Source organism: Lindgomyces ingoldianus, assembly GCF_010093535.1.
Source record: "Lindgomyces ingoldianus strain ATCC 200398 unplaced genomic scaffold BDR25scaffold_72, whole genome shotgun sequence".
In the NCBI taxonomy this organism is placed as follows: domain Eukaryota; kingdom Fungi; phylum Ascomycota; class Dothideomycetes; order Pleosporales; family Lindgomycetaceae; genus Lindgomyces; species Lindgomyces ingoldianus.
The window spans coordinates 50,547-66,947 of NW_022985233.1; the positions used below are offsets into that span (position 1 = coordinate 50,547).

The window sequence follows — 16,401 nt, forward strand, 5'->3', positions numbered from 1 at the left end:
ACCATTCGTATCGTCATATATAATTGGCGCAGACAGCTTGGTTGGGCTATTGAGAGCACGGAGCGAATAGCTGCAAATCATACCAGCAACGGATCAGATAACGCGATCGAAGAGGGAATGACGACAATCAAGTTCAAATCGACTTTATAGGTGCCCAATGCCGTATTCTATAGTAAGCAACGGGACCAGTGGAGAATATTGTTGAAGAGACAAGGGCAAGGTTCCAGGCTGATCGAGAAACTACGACAATCTATCTTGCACGTATTGCACGGGAGCTGGAACAGAAACCATGTGAGGCGTTCAGTAGGAAAGCCGAGGGTTTGCCAGGCTGATAATGAATGCCCGTGTTATGACAAGCTTTGCAAGGCAGATTTCCCAAGATGACAAGAATCCTGTGTACTGCGAAGATGAAGACTGCCAGAGAAAGGAAGAACATTGGGGGAAGAAGACTTTGGAAGGATGATGAAACCTTTGGTCACTGGGACCCGGTACGCATTGAGCGGAGCTGAGACGTGGAACTCTTGCCGCTGGCTTGATTGCTGGTTGCCATGGGTCCTGTCCTTGATTCAAAACCTTTAGTGCCTAGGAGGTCGACAGCAAGCAAGCAATACTTAAGACAGAGGATGGCCAGTAGTTGATGTTGGAAATGTCGGTGCGCACGCTGGGGCAAGCTTTCCAAGCCTGCCAAGTCTATTCGCCTGTTCTTTCTCTGCCCAAAGGGCCTCGACCAGCTCGACCGATGATCGGGGAGGCAGGCCAGCCGATAATCAGCTCTTGATCTGATAACCACCCGCCATGCCCATTCGCTTTTCCCAGCACCCATCACCATGGCCGAGGATGTTACCACCAACATCTTTAACACCACCTCGCCCTCTACCACTGGGGACAGCAATGCTACCCCTGCACACTCCCCTTCACCAACATCTGCAACATCTGCATCGTCCCAACACGCATTTGGTCGCACGGCGCGAGGTGAGTCGAGGCTTCAGCTGAACAGCTTTGTTCCTCAGGCTAATCGCCCTACTCATCAGTCATTACTCCTGCACCCCCCGCCGCTGCAACACCCCTCACCGCCCGGATCGCTACCGTACCCACGGCTTCCGCACCATCTGTAGACTATGCCCTCCCCTCCCCCATGGGAGGTGGTCCCACAAGCGGAAGCTATGTGGTCCCGCCGCGACCGAAGCCCGGCCGCAAGCCAGCAACGGACGAGCCCGCCTCCAAGCGGAAGGCCCAGAATCGCGAGTCGCAGCGTGCCTTCAGAGCACGGAAGGCCGCCAAACTCCACGAGATGCAGGCCCAGGTAGAGACTGCCGAGCAAAGACACCAGAGAGAAGTAACATTGGTCCAAGCCGAACTGCACGAGACGCGCCGTCAAATTGCACAGCTTCAGTTGAAAATGGAGGACTCGAGGAGGACAGAGACGAATGCGACGAGGGAAGCACAATTCTGGAAACAGAAAGCTACTCATCTTGAGGCTCAGAATATAATTCTCAGAAAAGAACGCGACGAAGCGAGGGGATGGGCACCGCACAGTTCCCGCCAGGACTCAGTCAGTCAGCCATCAGTCACGACCTATCCACCTCTGGGCCGTCCCCAACCGGCTATGGACAACAGTCCCGAAACTTACGGTACACCGAACATGAGTGGAGGCTGCGGAGACTGCGACGTCAACGGCAGCTGCGCATGCATGGAGGAGATCGCGAAGCTACCAGGTCCAACCCACTTCATACCCGCGGTTCCGCTCAAGCACATGACGCCTCGGTCCGGTGGATCTCCCTTCAAGCAAACACAAGCATACGCCAAACCCTCGAGTGACCATGCTTCCATATTCGCTGATCGCGAGATTGATTTCACCGACCAGTTCTCGTTTAAGCGACCCCGCCTCGACAATCGGCCTTCAATCACTTTCCTCACACAATCCGGCGAGGCTGACTCTAAGTGTGGATTCTGCACTGACGATGAGAATTGTCTTTGCAGGGACGAGTCGCTACGAAACTTTCAGGAACCGGCCAGAGCAAGCGACGAAATGCCACCTCCATCCCGTAATGGTGTCTCGCCAATCGACAAGAAACTAGCTTCAAACGATTTGGCTATGACCGGCCCTGGAACCTGTCCAGACTGCATGCAGAACCCCCAGCAGAGGGCTTGGTGCCAGAGAGTTGCACAGTCAAAGTCCTCCACTAGCACTGATGTGTTTACTCCTGCGTCATCGTCCCGCAACTTAAGTCTTAATTCCACACTCGATCCTATTGATTCGCGAAATGACCATGCGCTGGTCCCCGACATGAACATGTCAAATCGATATTCTATCGGCTGCAGCGAAGCTTTCAAGCTGTTCGAGGGGCGTGTCCCTGTGGACCAAGACAGCATCGATTGGAGCAACCTCAAACCTATATCGCCGACCACAAGGAAGGACACCTTGTCAGGTCCACCGCAAAGGAAATATAGTGCTTTGGAGCTTGATACTGCGGGTGTTATTGCAACCTTGCAGCAAAGCATGGCGCCGCTAGTCCCCCGTCAGTCGGATGGCCCCAACGTCGAACTTATCCGGCTTGCCCAGGAAAACCGGAGAAGCAGTGACTCACCCTTAACACCACTCTCTCAATCCAATGAGACTGGGATGAGAAGGACCATGTCTGGCTCGCCTGGCCTCCCCATCTCGACTCTTGTCAATGGTGCAGCTACCTCTAGTGCTATGTGGCGGTAAGCAGCGCTAGCATGTTAATATCAAGCCGTATTCCACCTCTTCTTTGTAAGTATTTTACTTCATCTTTAACGCATACGACTGGAGTTTTATTGTTATCGGGGTGGGATTTTGCGGGCTTTGACACACCGGACTAGCTAGTCAGGTCGAATTTTCGACAGGCCCATTATCTCTTCGAGCAACGACTTGCATTTGACTGTTTGTAAATTACATCCAAGTAGTCAGTATCCCTCTCGCAAACACTATGCCAAGTCTTCCCTCGCCAAAAAAACCAAAACCTGCCACTACAACGCCACCCCGTACAACCTCTCTCAGCCCATGTTCCCACCCCCTCCTTCCGTCTCCCGAACCCTCTACGTAATCACGACGTGATCTTTCCACGAAAATAGCACCGTAAAGATATGTGACGAAAAGGCGACGATCTCTAAGTGGATGGAGATTACTCGGTGATTAAATGGGATGTGGGGCATCAGGCCATGGTGGAGCGCATTCTGCGATGTCGGCCTTATCTGATGATCTGATAAATTCTCTGCGCCTGGGCAGACAGGGATGCTATGATTGGAAGGTATTAGCGAGCGGGCCAGTGTCACGTGGGGAGGGAGATTCCGAGGTGAGGCCTCGTTCGAGTGGCTTAGCTACGTGGGGATTCCAGAGGGGGACTTCCCAGGATTGAAGATCCGGGTTGTGTAAGTGTGCATACAGCCGTGCATAACTAGCAAAAGTTTTGCAGAGGTAAGTCTACGTTTTCCTTCTGAACATACCATCTTGCCTTTCTATACTCCTACCTTCTCAATCAGGACATTCGGGATTTCTCTTCATCGTCAATATGTTGATTCGGTTTCTTGCGTCCTCTTCGCTCTTGTGGAGGATCGCTCTCAGTCATGATCCGAACTCTACACTTCAAATGTGCAAATGTTTGCCTAGCGATGCATGCTGGCCTTCACAGGAGGAATGGAGACAGCTAAACACCACAGTTGGTGGACGTCTAATTAAAACGGTCCCGTTGGGCTCTCCATGCCACGACCCGGTATATAACGCTGACGAGTGTGCTTTGCTGAAAGAGCAATGGTTGTATTCGGGTGTACAGTATGTTGATCTCGAATTACCCTCTAGACAATGTTATCACTCGATCATGCTCCGACCATTCCTCCGAGTATTGAGTTGATTCCTGATGCGCGATTGATTGATATAGCATGGAATCGAGTTCCTCAGTCATGGCTCCTCTTTTTGCGAACCAGAGCTGTGATCCTTTCCAGCCCCGGGAGAAACCGTGTACCTTGGGGAATTACGTCGCTTACTCCGTTAACGCTTCAAATGCGGACCATATTATTGCAACATTGAAGTTCGCGGATAAGAAAAATATCCGCTTCGTTATCCGCAACACGGGACACGACTACCTCGGCCGTTCGACCGGAGCTGGTGCCTTAGCCATATGGACTCACCACCTCAAGGACGTTAAAATTTTAGATTGGCGAGATAACGATTTCCGGGGAAAAGCCTTGAAGGTTGGTGCAGGAGTACAAGGCTTCGAGGCTCTGGCTGCTGCAAAAGAAGCAGGGCTTGTCGTTGTGACGGGAGAGTGTCCGACTGTTGGTCTTGCGGGAGGATATATTCAAGGAGGAGGGCATTCCGCACTTAGCACAAAGTTTGGCCTCGCGGCTGATAACGCGCTCTCGTATGACGTTGTGACTGCCACGGGTGAACTGGTAACTGCGTCAGGGACTGAACATCAGGATCTTTACTGGGCATTGAGTGGTGGCGGTGGTGGGAATTACGGGGTTGTTGTATCCATGACTGTCCGGGCACATCCTGATGCGACTACCGCAGGTGCTGCGTTCATGATCAGCGGCTCAGAGCAAAATCCAGAGCAGATCTTCGACGTTATCGATGCGTGGCATGCTGCTCTCCCCAAAATCGTGGACTCAGGAGTTATGGCCATATACTTCTTCTCTAACACCTTCCTCCAGATCCCAGCGCTAACCGCATACAACAAGACCGCATCCGACATTCCCCATATTCTTGAACCATTCCGGAACTCCCTCATTGCCATGAATATTTCGTTCAACCCAACCGTCACTCAATTCTCCTCCTATGTAGACCACTACAATAAATACTGGGGACCGCTCCCCTCTGGCAACATCCAAGTAGGAACGCAACTCTTCGGTGGGCGTCTCATTCCACGCTCTATCCTCCCCTCGTTCTCTCCTACTGCACGGAAACTCGCAAACCTCGGCGTCATATTCATCGGAGTCGGCCTCAACGTCTCCCACTTCGGGACATCCCCGCCCAATGCGGTACTCCCACAATGGCGCTCTTCAATCACCCAGGCATCACTCACGCTACCATGGAACTTTTCAGCATCGTGGGAAGATATGTTAGACACACAGAGGAAGATTACGGAGGAGGTGCAGCCAGTGATTGAGGCTGCGACGGCGGGCGCTGGGGCGTATATGAATGAAGCAGATTTTCAGCAGAGGGGATGGCAAGAGGTGTTTTTTGGGAGGAATTATGAGAGATTGTTGAGGATTAAGAGGAGGTATGATCCGAAGGGGTTGTTTTTTGCGGAGGTTGCGGTGGGGAGTGAGGAGTGGAGTGTTGGCAGCGATGGGAAGATGTGTAGGGCAGGGAAACTTGGGGTGCGTGGAAGACGGGGGCTTGGTGAGTTGTAGGTGAGTGGACAGCGCTTCCAACCGTACGTGGCGCCTCAATTATCTAGCTCCTATCACACTACGAGTCAGGTTTTAGAGTCATGCGTATGCTTGCTTTTTAAAGAGGACTCGGTACAACCCGTCTATCGCTACGGTTTGGATGTACAGTACACATGTACGATCCAGTTGACCGCTACGAAGCGTACTGCACGGTCCGTAGTACGTACTGTTGGAAGAGCTGTGAGTGGAAGGAGGGTGAACTGAACCAGAAAAACGATATGTAGTGACGTAACCTCATCACGTGGTCGAAACTGAAGCAGTTTCCTATAGAACTAGAGCTTGCTTCATATTCAACCGATGATAAGGTTGATGAAATTGATAGGTTTGATGAAATTGACGGGGCTGATGAGATGCCGGGCAGCTTTGACTATGTGTTGAAGCCTTTGGGTTCCCTATCTGGGCTCTGAACTAGTTGTATCGATCATGAACCAACCCGATCTCCGGCAGTCGTGACAACTTATAATTCTCGTCACTAATACCTCCATCTTCCTTGCACCCCGTCCGTTCAGAATGATGGCACCAACGTTGCACTGTATAGCTTCCTCGCACAAACTAGGAACACTATATTTGCACTACCTGCATCTCACAACATGTACCCGAGCTGGCGATTGTTGTTGCATCTCTTCTCAATGCGGGCATTTCACTAAATTGGGTACCGAGTCCCGGTCCAGTGGGGAACTGTCTCCGTTCCGGACCTGCTGATTACCCCGGCAATAGAACGATTTGATGTGGCGGTAATAATGGTAGAGGCATCTCAGCAGACTATGGCCCTCGATCAGTGGCAGGCTGCTTCGAAAGACGTAACGGACTCTTGCCTTGAGCCTGGACCACACCCCTCAAGATCCAGCCAGTTCAGCTGAGCCATGTCCTAGCTCTGCGACTATCCTTGGTTTGTCTGCCGCATAAGTTTAGCAAGTACAAGCATTTGCCCGGTAGTCAGTAACCAATAGGCCACTCACTTCTTATCTCGTGGAGTCTTGGGTCTCCCAGGATCCTCCTTTTGGCAATACTCCTGAATTCTCTCAGCTTGGGTTGCACCTCGGAGCAAACACGGTTAATGGCGCCATCATAAAAACTATGTCAGGTTATGATACCGGATGATGCCATCCATAGTCAAGTGTCTATTTCGCACCGTCACTATTCTGCCCCCTCTCACATTCTGTATTACAATCCATCGGAACTAAGTTTTGTGGAGGACGAGGGAGAACGTCCAACATGGAATGTGGGAGCTGTAGGAGCATGGTGTTTAATAGAACGTAGTACTGTTCCTACTGTTACTGATAGTAGCAATCTCTTGGCAGTTAGAACGAAAGTGAATTGCATTCCGTTACTGTACGGTCAATGAGGTATAGTTACTGCAGTAACTGCCTATACTAATTGATTTCTTGGTGTTTTGGTAACGCGTTTGCGGAGGACGTTTTCGCGCATAGTAGTACGAGGGCAGCTGTGGAACAGGAGGTACGCCTGGCAATGAGCTGCAGCAGCAAATTGATACTGCTCAATCTGATCTCTTCGTTGCAGCCGAAGACGATATAGTCTATGGAGATCCACTCACTTGGTGGCATTAAATTAGGCGTAAGCACTACCCATCGCTGTACAAGATAGCTCATGACTACCTATCTATCCCTGCTACAAACTCTGAGTGTGAGACCCTCTAGAAACTCTAGAAACACTAGTTACTGCAGTAACTGCACCAAACAATGGCTTCACGATCAATTGACTTGGCAGTAACTATTACTGCCTGTAAGGCCGTTTTAATTTACTCTCTCCGTAAGAACGAAACTCTATTGCCGATAGTAACGCCTCAAAAACACTACTGACAGTAACATTTACGTTATATTAAACACCATGTGCAGCAGGAGTGGGAAAGGGTGAAGGGGGGGGGACCTTTTGAATAGGTAACGAGGATTAGTCGTTGTTTAGCATAATAGCATTTACTATTGTGATATTGACATCTGTGCTTCAAAACTTTTACACTACAAGAAGTAGCTATATCTCCAATCCCTCGCGGAGTGAAAACTCACTACGTCAGCAACAGTGAGGCCAAAAAAGGCAAAAAGCATACGACAGCCTTGGATTCGCAAACAGTCGCCCATGCAACTACTAGCAAAGCGGTAGCTAGCTTTCTTTGATTCTAGGGTCGGGGCAGATTCGTTTAACTCTTGGTCGTATGATGATAGATTGGGAACTTGAATCTTATATATACGCATTCGAAAAGTAGCGCAATATTGTTGAAGGTCTAGGGAATAGTTTGAATTATTTGCGCGGGCTTATTTATTATTTATCGCGTGGCTATGTGGCTCACTTGAGACGGCATTTCATTACTGTTGAGGGACCAGATGGTGATTTGAATGCTTCACGTGGACTCAGTATAACGATATGGGAAGGTTGAGAAAGTATTGTGGTTTGAACCATAGCCTGATATGCAAAATACTGAAAATTGATCAATGCGGGAATGGAATTGCTCGTCACATGATACTCACATCATCATTACGTTAACAGCCGCATGTTCCATCTTTCTATCCAGTTCCCCAGAATTGACGTCCGCTCCGCAACATGAGAAATGGACCCATCAGCTCTTAGTGACGGAAAGCCCTCACTTCCCTTCTCCTGTACAATTGTTAGTATTTAAATGAACATGTTTCCACGAATGAGATTGGCAACGTCCCACCAAGTGCGGAAATCGACAGTAGACACATCAATGCCCAAATCTTTTAGCTCGCTGGTGTCAAGATGGCAATCATAAGGTCTCTTGACCCCATCTTTCGGTTCTTCCTCTGGTTTGAAAGGTTCCATGCCATCAAGAGGCAAACCCATAATATCCGAGAAAGCCTGACAAATCTGCCATTTCGTCATCCTATCTTCGGAGGAGAACTGCAAAATATCCGGCAGATCATGAGCGGTGTTCGCAGTATCCAGGTAGAGCTTGCAGATGTCACGGCACACGCGGCCGACGTCCTCGGTGTTTGTCGGGTAGCGTAAGGCGTGGTCGTCGACTTTGATTTTGGGTTCTCCTGGTTTGATCATTTGAGCGTTCCAGAGCTGGGACATGAGGATGTTGACGGCACTTTGCGATGGCTCGTCACATGATCCGTAGAGAATGGGCAGGCGGAGAATTACTACTTTGTTCTTGGTCGATGGCGCTGTTCTCCTAACGTCCAGCACAGCCTTCTCTCCGTCCAGTTTTGTTTGGCCATAGATATTTGGCGGGTCGGTTGCAGAGTTAGGCGTGTACGGTGCTTGGCCTGGTTGGCCAGAGAAGACGTAGTCGGTTGAGATGTAGATGAGGAGGATTCCACGAGAGGTAGTGGCAGAAGCTATGGCGCGGCTTGCGTCAACATTGAGTTTTTTGGCAGCCTCTGGGTTTGCGGTGCAAGAATCCGGAAATCTATTGGCAGCGCCTACAGCACAAATCAGAATCCTTGGGTATTTTACAAATGTCAACACTCAACCCACAGTGGACAACGGCTTGTGGTCTGTCGGAGTTTAGCTACCAAAAATGAGAGGGGAAATGCCACTAATACTTGACTTCGTCGAGCGCACGCTCGAATTCTTCGGCATTAGTAATGTCTACCTTGATGATGCTTGGTGGATTCGGTCTGCTTAAGGCAGTCCCAACAGCATTCCAGCCATCTAGTTGAAAGACTTTGTGTACCTGGCGTCCGAGAAGGCCGCTCGCTGGAGATGAGTATTAGTATCTAGAGAGGATATTTGAGAGAACCCAAAATTGAGTACCTCCGGTGACTAGAACACTCCTCATGGCGTGGGCTGTGAAACCAGGTGAGATGTTGGATTTAGAATTTCAGCAGGATGAGCTTTCTTTTATTCGTTTGTTTTTTTTTCGAAAACTTTGCGACCGCGCTGGGAGGATAATAGAAATATGTGAATGAGCGGCTATTGCTCTGGAGCCCTTATTTCCACAATAGCTGGAGAACCAGGTGGTTAAACCAGTTACGTAGATTGGAGAAGCGTGGCCCGTGCGCCAGCACGTGAATAGAAGGCTAGCGTCAAGATCCCTGTGACTCGTGAGTGCTCACAGCATCCCGGTCGTCACTTTCGCGCACCTCCTCGACCGCACCTTCTCTTCACAATAAGCCCTCTCAATCGCCCAAAGCATGTCGACCATAACGCAGCGAGCATCGCAAAGCTCGTATCAGTAAGTATCAATACTCATATATATCACTTTCTTCACGGCTCACCAAAGAACAGGCCTATTCTCCCCAAACCCTTCAACGCGAACCAACCGAAAACAATTCGCCTGTACCCTCTGAGCAATTACACTTTTGGAACGAAGGATGGTCAGCCAGAAGAGGACCCATCTGTGCTAGCGCGACTGAAGCGACTCGAAGAACACTATCAGGAACATGGCATGCGGCGGACTTGTGAGGGGGTCCTGGTCTGCCATGAACACAATCATCCACACATTTTGATGCTGCAGATCGCGAATGCCTTTTTCAAGTTGTAGGTTGACTGTTGCGTGGTGTCGCAAGCTGCTGGTTGGCACTAACTGTAGTCTTAGACCTGGCGACTACCTTCGCGCCGAAGACGACGAGATCGAGGGCTTCAAGGCTAGGCTGAACGAGCGCCTTGCGCCGGTTGGCACCCAATTCACAGGTGAAGGCGTCAACGATGAGTGGCAGATCGCAGATACTTTGGCACAGTGGTGGCGACCCAATTTCGAGACCTTCATGTACCCTTTTATTCCTGCGCATGTGTCGAGGCCGAAGGAGTGCAAGAAGCTCTACTTTATCCAACTACCACGGAGCAGTACGTCAACCCCAACCCCATGCCCTCGCGACACGTCACTAACGATGGCTTAGAAGTGTTGAGCGTCCCGAAGAACATGAAGCTGCTCGCAGTCCCCCTATTTGAGCTCTACGACAACACCGCACGCTATGGCCCTCAACTCTCCGCCATCCCTCATCTCCTTTCTCGCTACAATTTCGAGTTTGTGGATGAGAACGGCCAGGTAGTGGCGGTAACCCCCGGCGGCGGTCCCTTGGAAGGCGGGAATGTCCAGACAAAGGTGCTAGCAGGAGGGGAGGATGTCAAGATGGGGGAACAGAACGGGGATGCGTCAAGTGAGAATACTCTGTCGTGAGAGACAGGCTCTATGCTCACGTGCAGTGTGTTCTAACGGGCCTTGCTCTAAGTCAGGTTGAAGTGCAGTGTACTTGGGTTCTACGGTGCCCCTCGAATCTCAAAATCTTCCAGAGACTGCTTCGTCTTGTAGTCTTGAGGCGCACATCCGGCTCGGCGTTTTTGAGAAGCTTTCTGGTGGGTTTCTATATCTGCAGCTTCTTCGCCGCAACAAAGCGGGCGGGAGCATTGGGAAAATCAAGTAGAATAGGGTCCGTCAGACCAACTACCAATTCATTGAAAATGAATAGCATAAACTCGAATGCTGCCCTGCTCTGTTCAGAGTCGCTTTGCTAAATACCCCTATTGGCCTAAGCTCCCGAGGTCCCCATGCTTATTCCGCCCCGCCATCACGACTACCTAGGTACATAACCCGTCACCCTATCTCGAATCACCCACCATGTGAGCCGCACATCAAGCAAGAATACACCCCGGCTGGGACCGTCATTCTTGTCACCAATTCACCATTAATCCGACTCCAAAATGCTACTCCTCGGCCTAACGGGCTCTATCGCAACCGGCAAATCCACCGTTTCCTCGCTCCTCTCTAAACCACCATTCTCCCTTCCTATCGTCGATGCCGATCTCATCGCGCGCCAGGTCGTCGAGCCCGGCACCGCTGGATACAATGCCATCGTCCGCTACTTCAGCCCCTCAACGCCAGACCTCCTTCTCCCAGATGCGGGACCCAAAGGACGGCCGCTGAACCGACCCGCGCTTGGTCGGCGGGTCTTTGGACACGGTGAGGAGCGTGAGAGGGACAGGAAGGTGCTGAATGGCATCGTCCATCCGGCGGTACGGAAAGAGATGTATAAACAAATGGTGTGGGCGTACTTGAAGGGACATTGGGCTGTTGTTCTCGACGTCCCGCTGTTGTTTGAGAGTGGTTGGGAGCGGTACTGTGGGACGGTTCTTGTGGTTGGGGTGTCAGATCCTAAGATCCAGATGCGGAGACTCAGGGATAGAGATGCACATCTTACGGAGGAGGATGCGCGGAATCGGGTTATGAGTCAGGGTGATGTGAGGGAGAAGGCGCAACGGTGTTTGAGGAGAGGGCCGGGGAAGGGCGTGGTTGTGTGGAATGATGGGGATAAAGACCAGTTAAAGCGCGATGTGGAGAAGGTCATGCAGGATGTGAGAAAGGGGAGTCCGAAGTGGTGGAGCTTGCTGCTTTGGTTGTGTCCGCCGCTGGCGGGGATTGCGGGGTTGGCTAGTTGGTGGAAGATGAGGAGGGTTCAGTTAGCTTGGGAAGAAGAGAAGAAGAAGGATAAGGTGAAGCTGTGAGAGTGGGGTTGGTTGAATCGCAAAGGCGTTTCTAGCTTGACGACCAACGCGGGTAGGTATCATGAAGCTTTGAGTATCATTTCTACGTGCTCCTCTAGGGCTTTCCTGAATGCTCTGTAGCCTCTTTGAATTCCGACCCTTTCGGAACTCCTCAATACTTAGTTCCCTTGTATCCCATTCGCAAGACAGTGTCACTAGCAGCGCTATTCCGCTGAGTGAGGGTTGGGATCAGACTAAGTGTAAGGATATTTCCTTCCTCGCACTAACTTAAAAGGCGGTGACGACGGAATAATACAGTGGGAAAGAGTCGGCCACCGGTTGCGAGGTAACAGCGATCGTCACATGACAGCATCTCTAGATCAAGCTCAGGATTATCTCTCCAACAACATTTCTGTCCCTCGTTACAACAGCATCGCACATTACAAACGACGCCTGCATCTGCGCTTGTCCCTGAAACTTCACCAGCCCAATCACATACACCAATTGCGTCCCCGACGTGTAAAATGAGTGAGAAGAGTGAGCTCACCCTCGGCCCCGAGAGCTTCATCGACGACTTCTACGACATTCCTCAGCGCATGCCGACAGAATGGGTCGGGAGGAAGGAAAGTATCAGCAACTGGGCCAAATCTGTCACCGAGGCCAACTCCATCACTTCAAGCTTTGTTGACGATTGGAACGATATGCATCCGCATCATGAAGATTCGCTTGGAAAGCTTGACGAGGAAAAGCCAGAAAAGGAACCGGTTTACTGTAATCCAGAGCATCGAGCACTTGCTCGACGTGCGATTTTGGGACATATGAGGACGCAAGTCACGGAGCAACAGGAGATGATATCGAGGTTCCGGCACGGGGTTAAGAGAATGGAGGAGAGCATAAAGGAAACTACACCTGTTGCTGAGAACAAACCTGCTGCTGAGAGTAAGGACAAGGATCCGCAAAGCCAGGGTGTGCGAATGAAGTTGCCGAAGACATATGGGCCTTTCCTCATTCCCTGCGAGGACGGACGGGTCATTTACATCGAAGACGGGAAGACCTGGGACTCCGGACGCGGACCATTTCCGCCGTTCGAGGTTTCTCTTGACGAGGGCAGAGGGCCTGAGCTATTGGCAGCTGGGAAGAAGGTCGCGTATTTCTTGTTTGGCTGATATCGGTGCGACGACCATGCTAATATTTCAAAGGGTGCCAATGCGAAAAGATCGGGCAATAGTAAGTCGGCCCCTACGCAAGTCCAGGGTCAAGGCAGGAATATCCAGGGACAAGGAAAGCATCATCAAGGCCAAGATAAGAGGGAGTATAGCAACAGCGCAGCAAAGGAACAGAAACAAGGTCATACGACTTCCGCGTGGGACATCGCTCCCATTCCGGATTGCGTCTCTTCACCTAAGCCAGGTTCACCCTCTCCCTCTAAAGCCGGCTTCTTCATGAGCGGAGGTCTCGGGTTCTCATCGCCAAAGGGATCAGCCCAGTCCGGCACCATGAACCAGAAACCATCCAATTACAAGCCGCCGACTGTCGAGGATGGTGCTGACACGCCACCGAGGAAGACTGCGAAGAGGTATAAGAACGGGTATGATGATGACTATGGCATGTATTGCAATGCCACTTGGGGTGGGATCCCAGTTCGCGTTGCAAACTACAGCAAGTAGTGACTCTCTGTTTCCTGGCGGGCATTTGGATCCAATTGACTGGGACAAGGGATCGAGGTCTGAAGTCCAGGGTTGCGAGGATCGTAGGGTAAAGCCGCTGGAGACAGTGTGCTGCCATTACAAACAGGTAGCAAAGGGCTGCATGCTTGCTAGGCGAAGCCCAGTGGCTAGCGGCATGCCTCCTGTTGTCTATATGTGGTGAGCGTCAGCGAGCAGATTATCACGGCTGGATCATAGCTGAATTGTAAACACCAACAAAAACTCAACAAAGCGTGCATAGCAAACAAACTCGAGTGCATTCTGCCTCGACGCGGTGGTTCGCGGCCCCAAATCCTGCATATACTACGCGATGAAACGAGCCGCAGCGAGCCTCTTCACAGGCAGGGGATCAACTGCGAGCGGTTGACTAATATAGCATGGGAAAATTGCTTTTCAGTGGGGAGATGCAGAATAGGTGTGACGCTCCAAGACGCAATTGCTCGCCCAGAAGCGCTGTGCCAGGTTGTGGGGGCACCAGCACTGCCATCAGTGGTGCGGTGCTTGATGAGATATATGAGACGGGGATGCGCGCTGCGTGAACGGTGCTCCACTTTCGCATCACGTCCGCGTTTGTGTGGCGCGGACAGAGGGGCGTCGAGAGCCAATGCCTGGCGACGCATTGATTGCCATGGTCTGCAGAAACAGGTGCGAACCCCTGCGCGGTGGAGATCTTGCAGGAATGCTTCGCGAACGACGCGATTCCGCCCCTAAGTCCCTCGACACGCTAGACCAATTAGGCACGCGTCGTCGAACCTCACCCTTCTCCGACTCCCAAATAGATTGAGCCCCTCGCCTCACTCCTCTTCCTCTTCTTCCTCTTCTTCCTCCCCAGGCTTGCTCACCTCCAAGCCCTCTCTCTTCTCGACGACATCCAATTCATCTCAATTCATCTCAATTCATCTCAGCGGACTTCAATTCTTACCTTCGGTATCGGCATCTTTGCTGTGACGACTGGATACCTTCTCTCACGTTCCGTCCCATATATCCTCCCCCAATCCTTCATTCGGCAGCCTCTACTTGGTCCGCTCAGAGCTGTTGCTATTTTGCTGTTCTATCTAATTATCACACGTGTCTTCTTCGCTATCTTCACTGTTCCGGCTCCTCTGTCAAACACCTGCAGCGACATGGCTCTCTCTACGCGCCAGCCCTTTGCCGAGCTCGGCAGCCCGAGACTGCAGTATCTTTCCAGTACTAAGAACAGGCAGAATGGTGAGCGTTTGCAAATAAATTGAGCTAAAACCAACTACTAAACTGGAGACCCTTAGCCATTACCCCCATGTTTTCGTCCCCGCTAAAGCAGACGACGCCTTCAACAGGAAAGCGTCGATATTCTCCATCGGTGTTTGAAGAGGAGGATTCAGAGAATTTGGATCCTTCCATCTTCAATTCACCAACGAAGAAATCTAAGACCACTGATGGAATATCGAAGCCCTCCCAATTTCCCCCCTTGACCTCTCCGTCCAAGCCCAAGCCGTCGATCACTGCCACGCCTTCGTTTCCTTCCGTCCGGAAAGCTCTCTCGTCTCCAAACAGCAGCAAATCAACGCCTATAAGCCTCAGTCGCGGATCTCCGAAACACAAGCGTGTTGGCCTCCTCTCGAAGCGCCGCACGTCTAGCACTCCTTTCCGACGTGTTGATCCACCATCATTCACCCAAAGCAGCCCCGCATTACCTTTCTCTATTGATGCAGCTCTCAGCGGTACCATTCCAAACTACACCCCAAAATCCACCATTTCAGCACCGTCCCAAGTTTCTACCCTCGAAGAGTCCATGCCAAACTCTTGGTTCTTCGATATCCACGAGGACACCCCAGAGCAGGAGGCCGCTAACATGATGGAGCACTCCGCATCCGTCCTCGATATCAGCTCTGACGATGACTTCGAAACGAAAAAGAGGAACGAGGAATTGGAGCGCGGCAAAGAGAACATCCCTCCACCAGGCTTCTTCCCATCTTCCGCACCGCGGGCCCAGGCATCTGGTGGCATGGACGGCATCGAGGCTGCCCAGGAGGCTCCTATGGAGCACCCCAAGCGTCCAAGACTCCGAAAGATTGCTCAAGATGCTATGGATGAGGATCGGTCTCCGTTGTCAGATCTTCCGGCTGCAGAGTTTTATGGTCTTGGGCTAGATGCGACGTCTTATGTTACTGTTGACGCTGCTATTGAGAGACCTTCGGGTCTTTCAAAGGAGTTTAACTTTAATATTCCTACTCCTGAGAAGGAACCCATCCAGGAACCCATCCAGGAACCCATCCAAGAGCCCGTCCAGGAACATTTCATCCAGCAGGATCCCATCCTGGAAGAACCACAAATGTCGACACTTGAAGAGAAGCCGATTCAGATCTTGGTTGATGACACTGCTACGAATGACGTACCGTTCACCGCTCAGGAAGAGCCTGAAGCTAATGTCCTTGATGTACTTGGGTCTTCCGACCTGTCCTGCTCTGGAGCTTCTTGAAAAGATGCTTTGGAATCTCTGTTAACTCTCTCCCATCCGATCTACCCTGCCTGCCTACCCCACTCCCGGACTAGCTCGCCTTGTATTCGAGTAAAAGCTGTGCTAAATCCAGTTGTCCCCACTGCCGAGATAGATACCTTCCTTCTGACGCACGTGTGTCTCGGAATAGGCGTCTTCCTCTCGGCAGGAAGGTGGGCTGGGCTAAGCAATAGCTTGGACGCTCAGAAAACACCTCACAAGAGCCGCTGCCTGAGCTCGGGCAGAAGCACAAGGCCTATAGATTGGCACATACGCTGGCAGAATTACACTAGAAAGCATAACTGCTATTCTATCTCCCTACTTTCATTACATTACTACTTACCTAATACTTTCATTTTGGAGATTACTATGGGGTCTTGGCCGGCGTGGCGTTGAAGCGGG

General features: G+C 51.2%; 6 protein-coding genes across 6 annotated transcripts; 5 read left to right on the plus strand and 1 right to left on the minus strand.

Annotated features, from left to right (window-relative positions):
• The first annotated feature begins 961 nt into the window (after positions 1-961).
• On the plus strand, positions 962-2,944 carry BDR25DRAFT_298991 (uncharacterized protein). The gene is made up of 2 exons (XM_033689113.1): positions 962-972; positions 1,032-2,944. Exon 2 carries the CDS (start codon positions 1,136-1,138, stop codon positions 2,708-2,710), a length of 1,575 nt encoding a protein of 524 aa, XP_033539593.1. The 5' UTR covers positions 962-972; positions 1,032-1,135; the 3' UTR covers positions 2,711-2,944.
• A 541-nt stretch (positions 2,945-3,485) lies between these two features.
• Positions 3,486-5,446, plus strand: BDR25DRAFT_274068 (FAD-binding domain-containing protein). The gene is made up of 2 exons (XM_033687387.1): positions 3,486-3,793; positions 3,900-5,446. The coding sequence occupies exons 1-2, from the start codon at positions 3,534-3,536 to the stop codon at positions 5,374-5,376; spliced, it is 1,737 nt and encodes a 578-aa protein (XP_033539594.1). The 5' UTR covers positions 3,486-3,533; the 3' UTR covers positions 5,377-5,446.
• A 2,452-nt stretch (positions 5,447-7,898) lies between these two features.
• Positions 7,899-9,323, minus strand: BDR25DRAFT_338149 (NAD(P)-binding protein). Its single transcript, XM_033693260.1, has 5 exons — positions 9,151-9,323; positions 8,940-9,093; positions 8,872-8,891; positions 8,084-8,816; positions 7,899-8,025 (listed from the first exon to the last, which is right to left on the minus strand). Exons 1-5 carry the CDS (start codon positions 9,173-9,175, stop codon positions 7,995-7,997), a joined length of 963 nt encoding a protein of 320 aa, XP_033539595.1. The 5' UTR covers positions 9,176-9,323; the 3' UTR covers positions 7,899-7,994.
• A 145-nt stretch (positions 9,324-9,468) lies between these two features.
• Positions 9,469-10,814, plus strand: BDR25DRAFT_338150 (cleavage and polyadenylation specificity factor, 25 kDa subunit). The gene is made up of 4 exons (XM_033693261.1): positions 9,469-9,571; positions 9,625-9,876; positions 9,935-10,182; positions 10,236-10,814. Exons 1-4 carry the CDS (start codon positions 9,531-9,533, stop codon positions 10,514-10,516), a joined length of 822 nt encoding a protein of 273 aa, XP_033539596.1. The 5' UTR covers positions 9,469-9,530; the 3' UTR covers positions 10,517-10,814.
• Positions 10,815-10,920: 106 nt separating this feature from the next.
• On the plus strand, positions 10,921-12,190 carry BDR25DRAFT_122736 (dephospho-CoA kinase). Its single transcript, XM_033683725.1, has one exon. The coding sequence runs from the start codon at positions 11,038-11,040 to the stop codon at positions 11,836-11,838; it is 801 nt and encodes a 266-aa protein (XP_033539597.1). The 5' UTR covers positions 10,921-11,037; the 3' UTR covers positions 11,839-12,190.
• Positions 12,191-14,647: 2,457 nt separating this feature from the next.
• Positions 14,648-15,981, plus strand: BDR25DRAFT_247784 (uncharacterized protein; the record flags this gene model as incomplete). The annotated part of the gene is made up of 2 exons (XM_033685958.1): positions 14,648-14,732; positions 14,789-15,981. The coding sequence occupies 2 exons, from the start codon at positions 14,648-14,650 to the stop codon at positions 15,979-15,981; spliced, it is 1,278 nt and encodes a 425-aa protein (XP_033539598.1).
• Between the last annotated feature and the right edge of the window lie 420 nt (positions 15,982-16,401).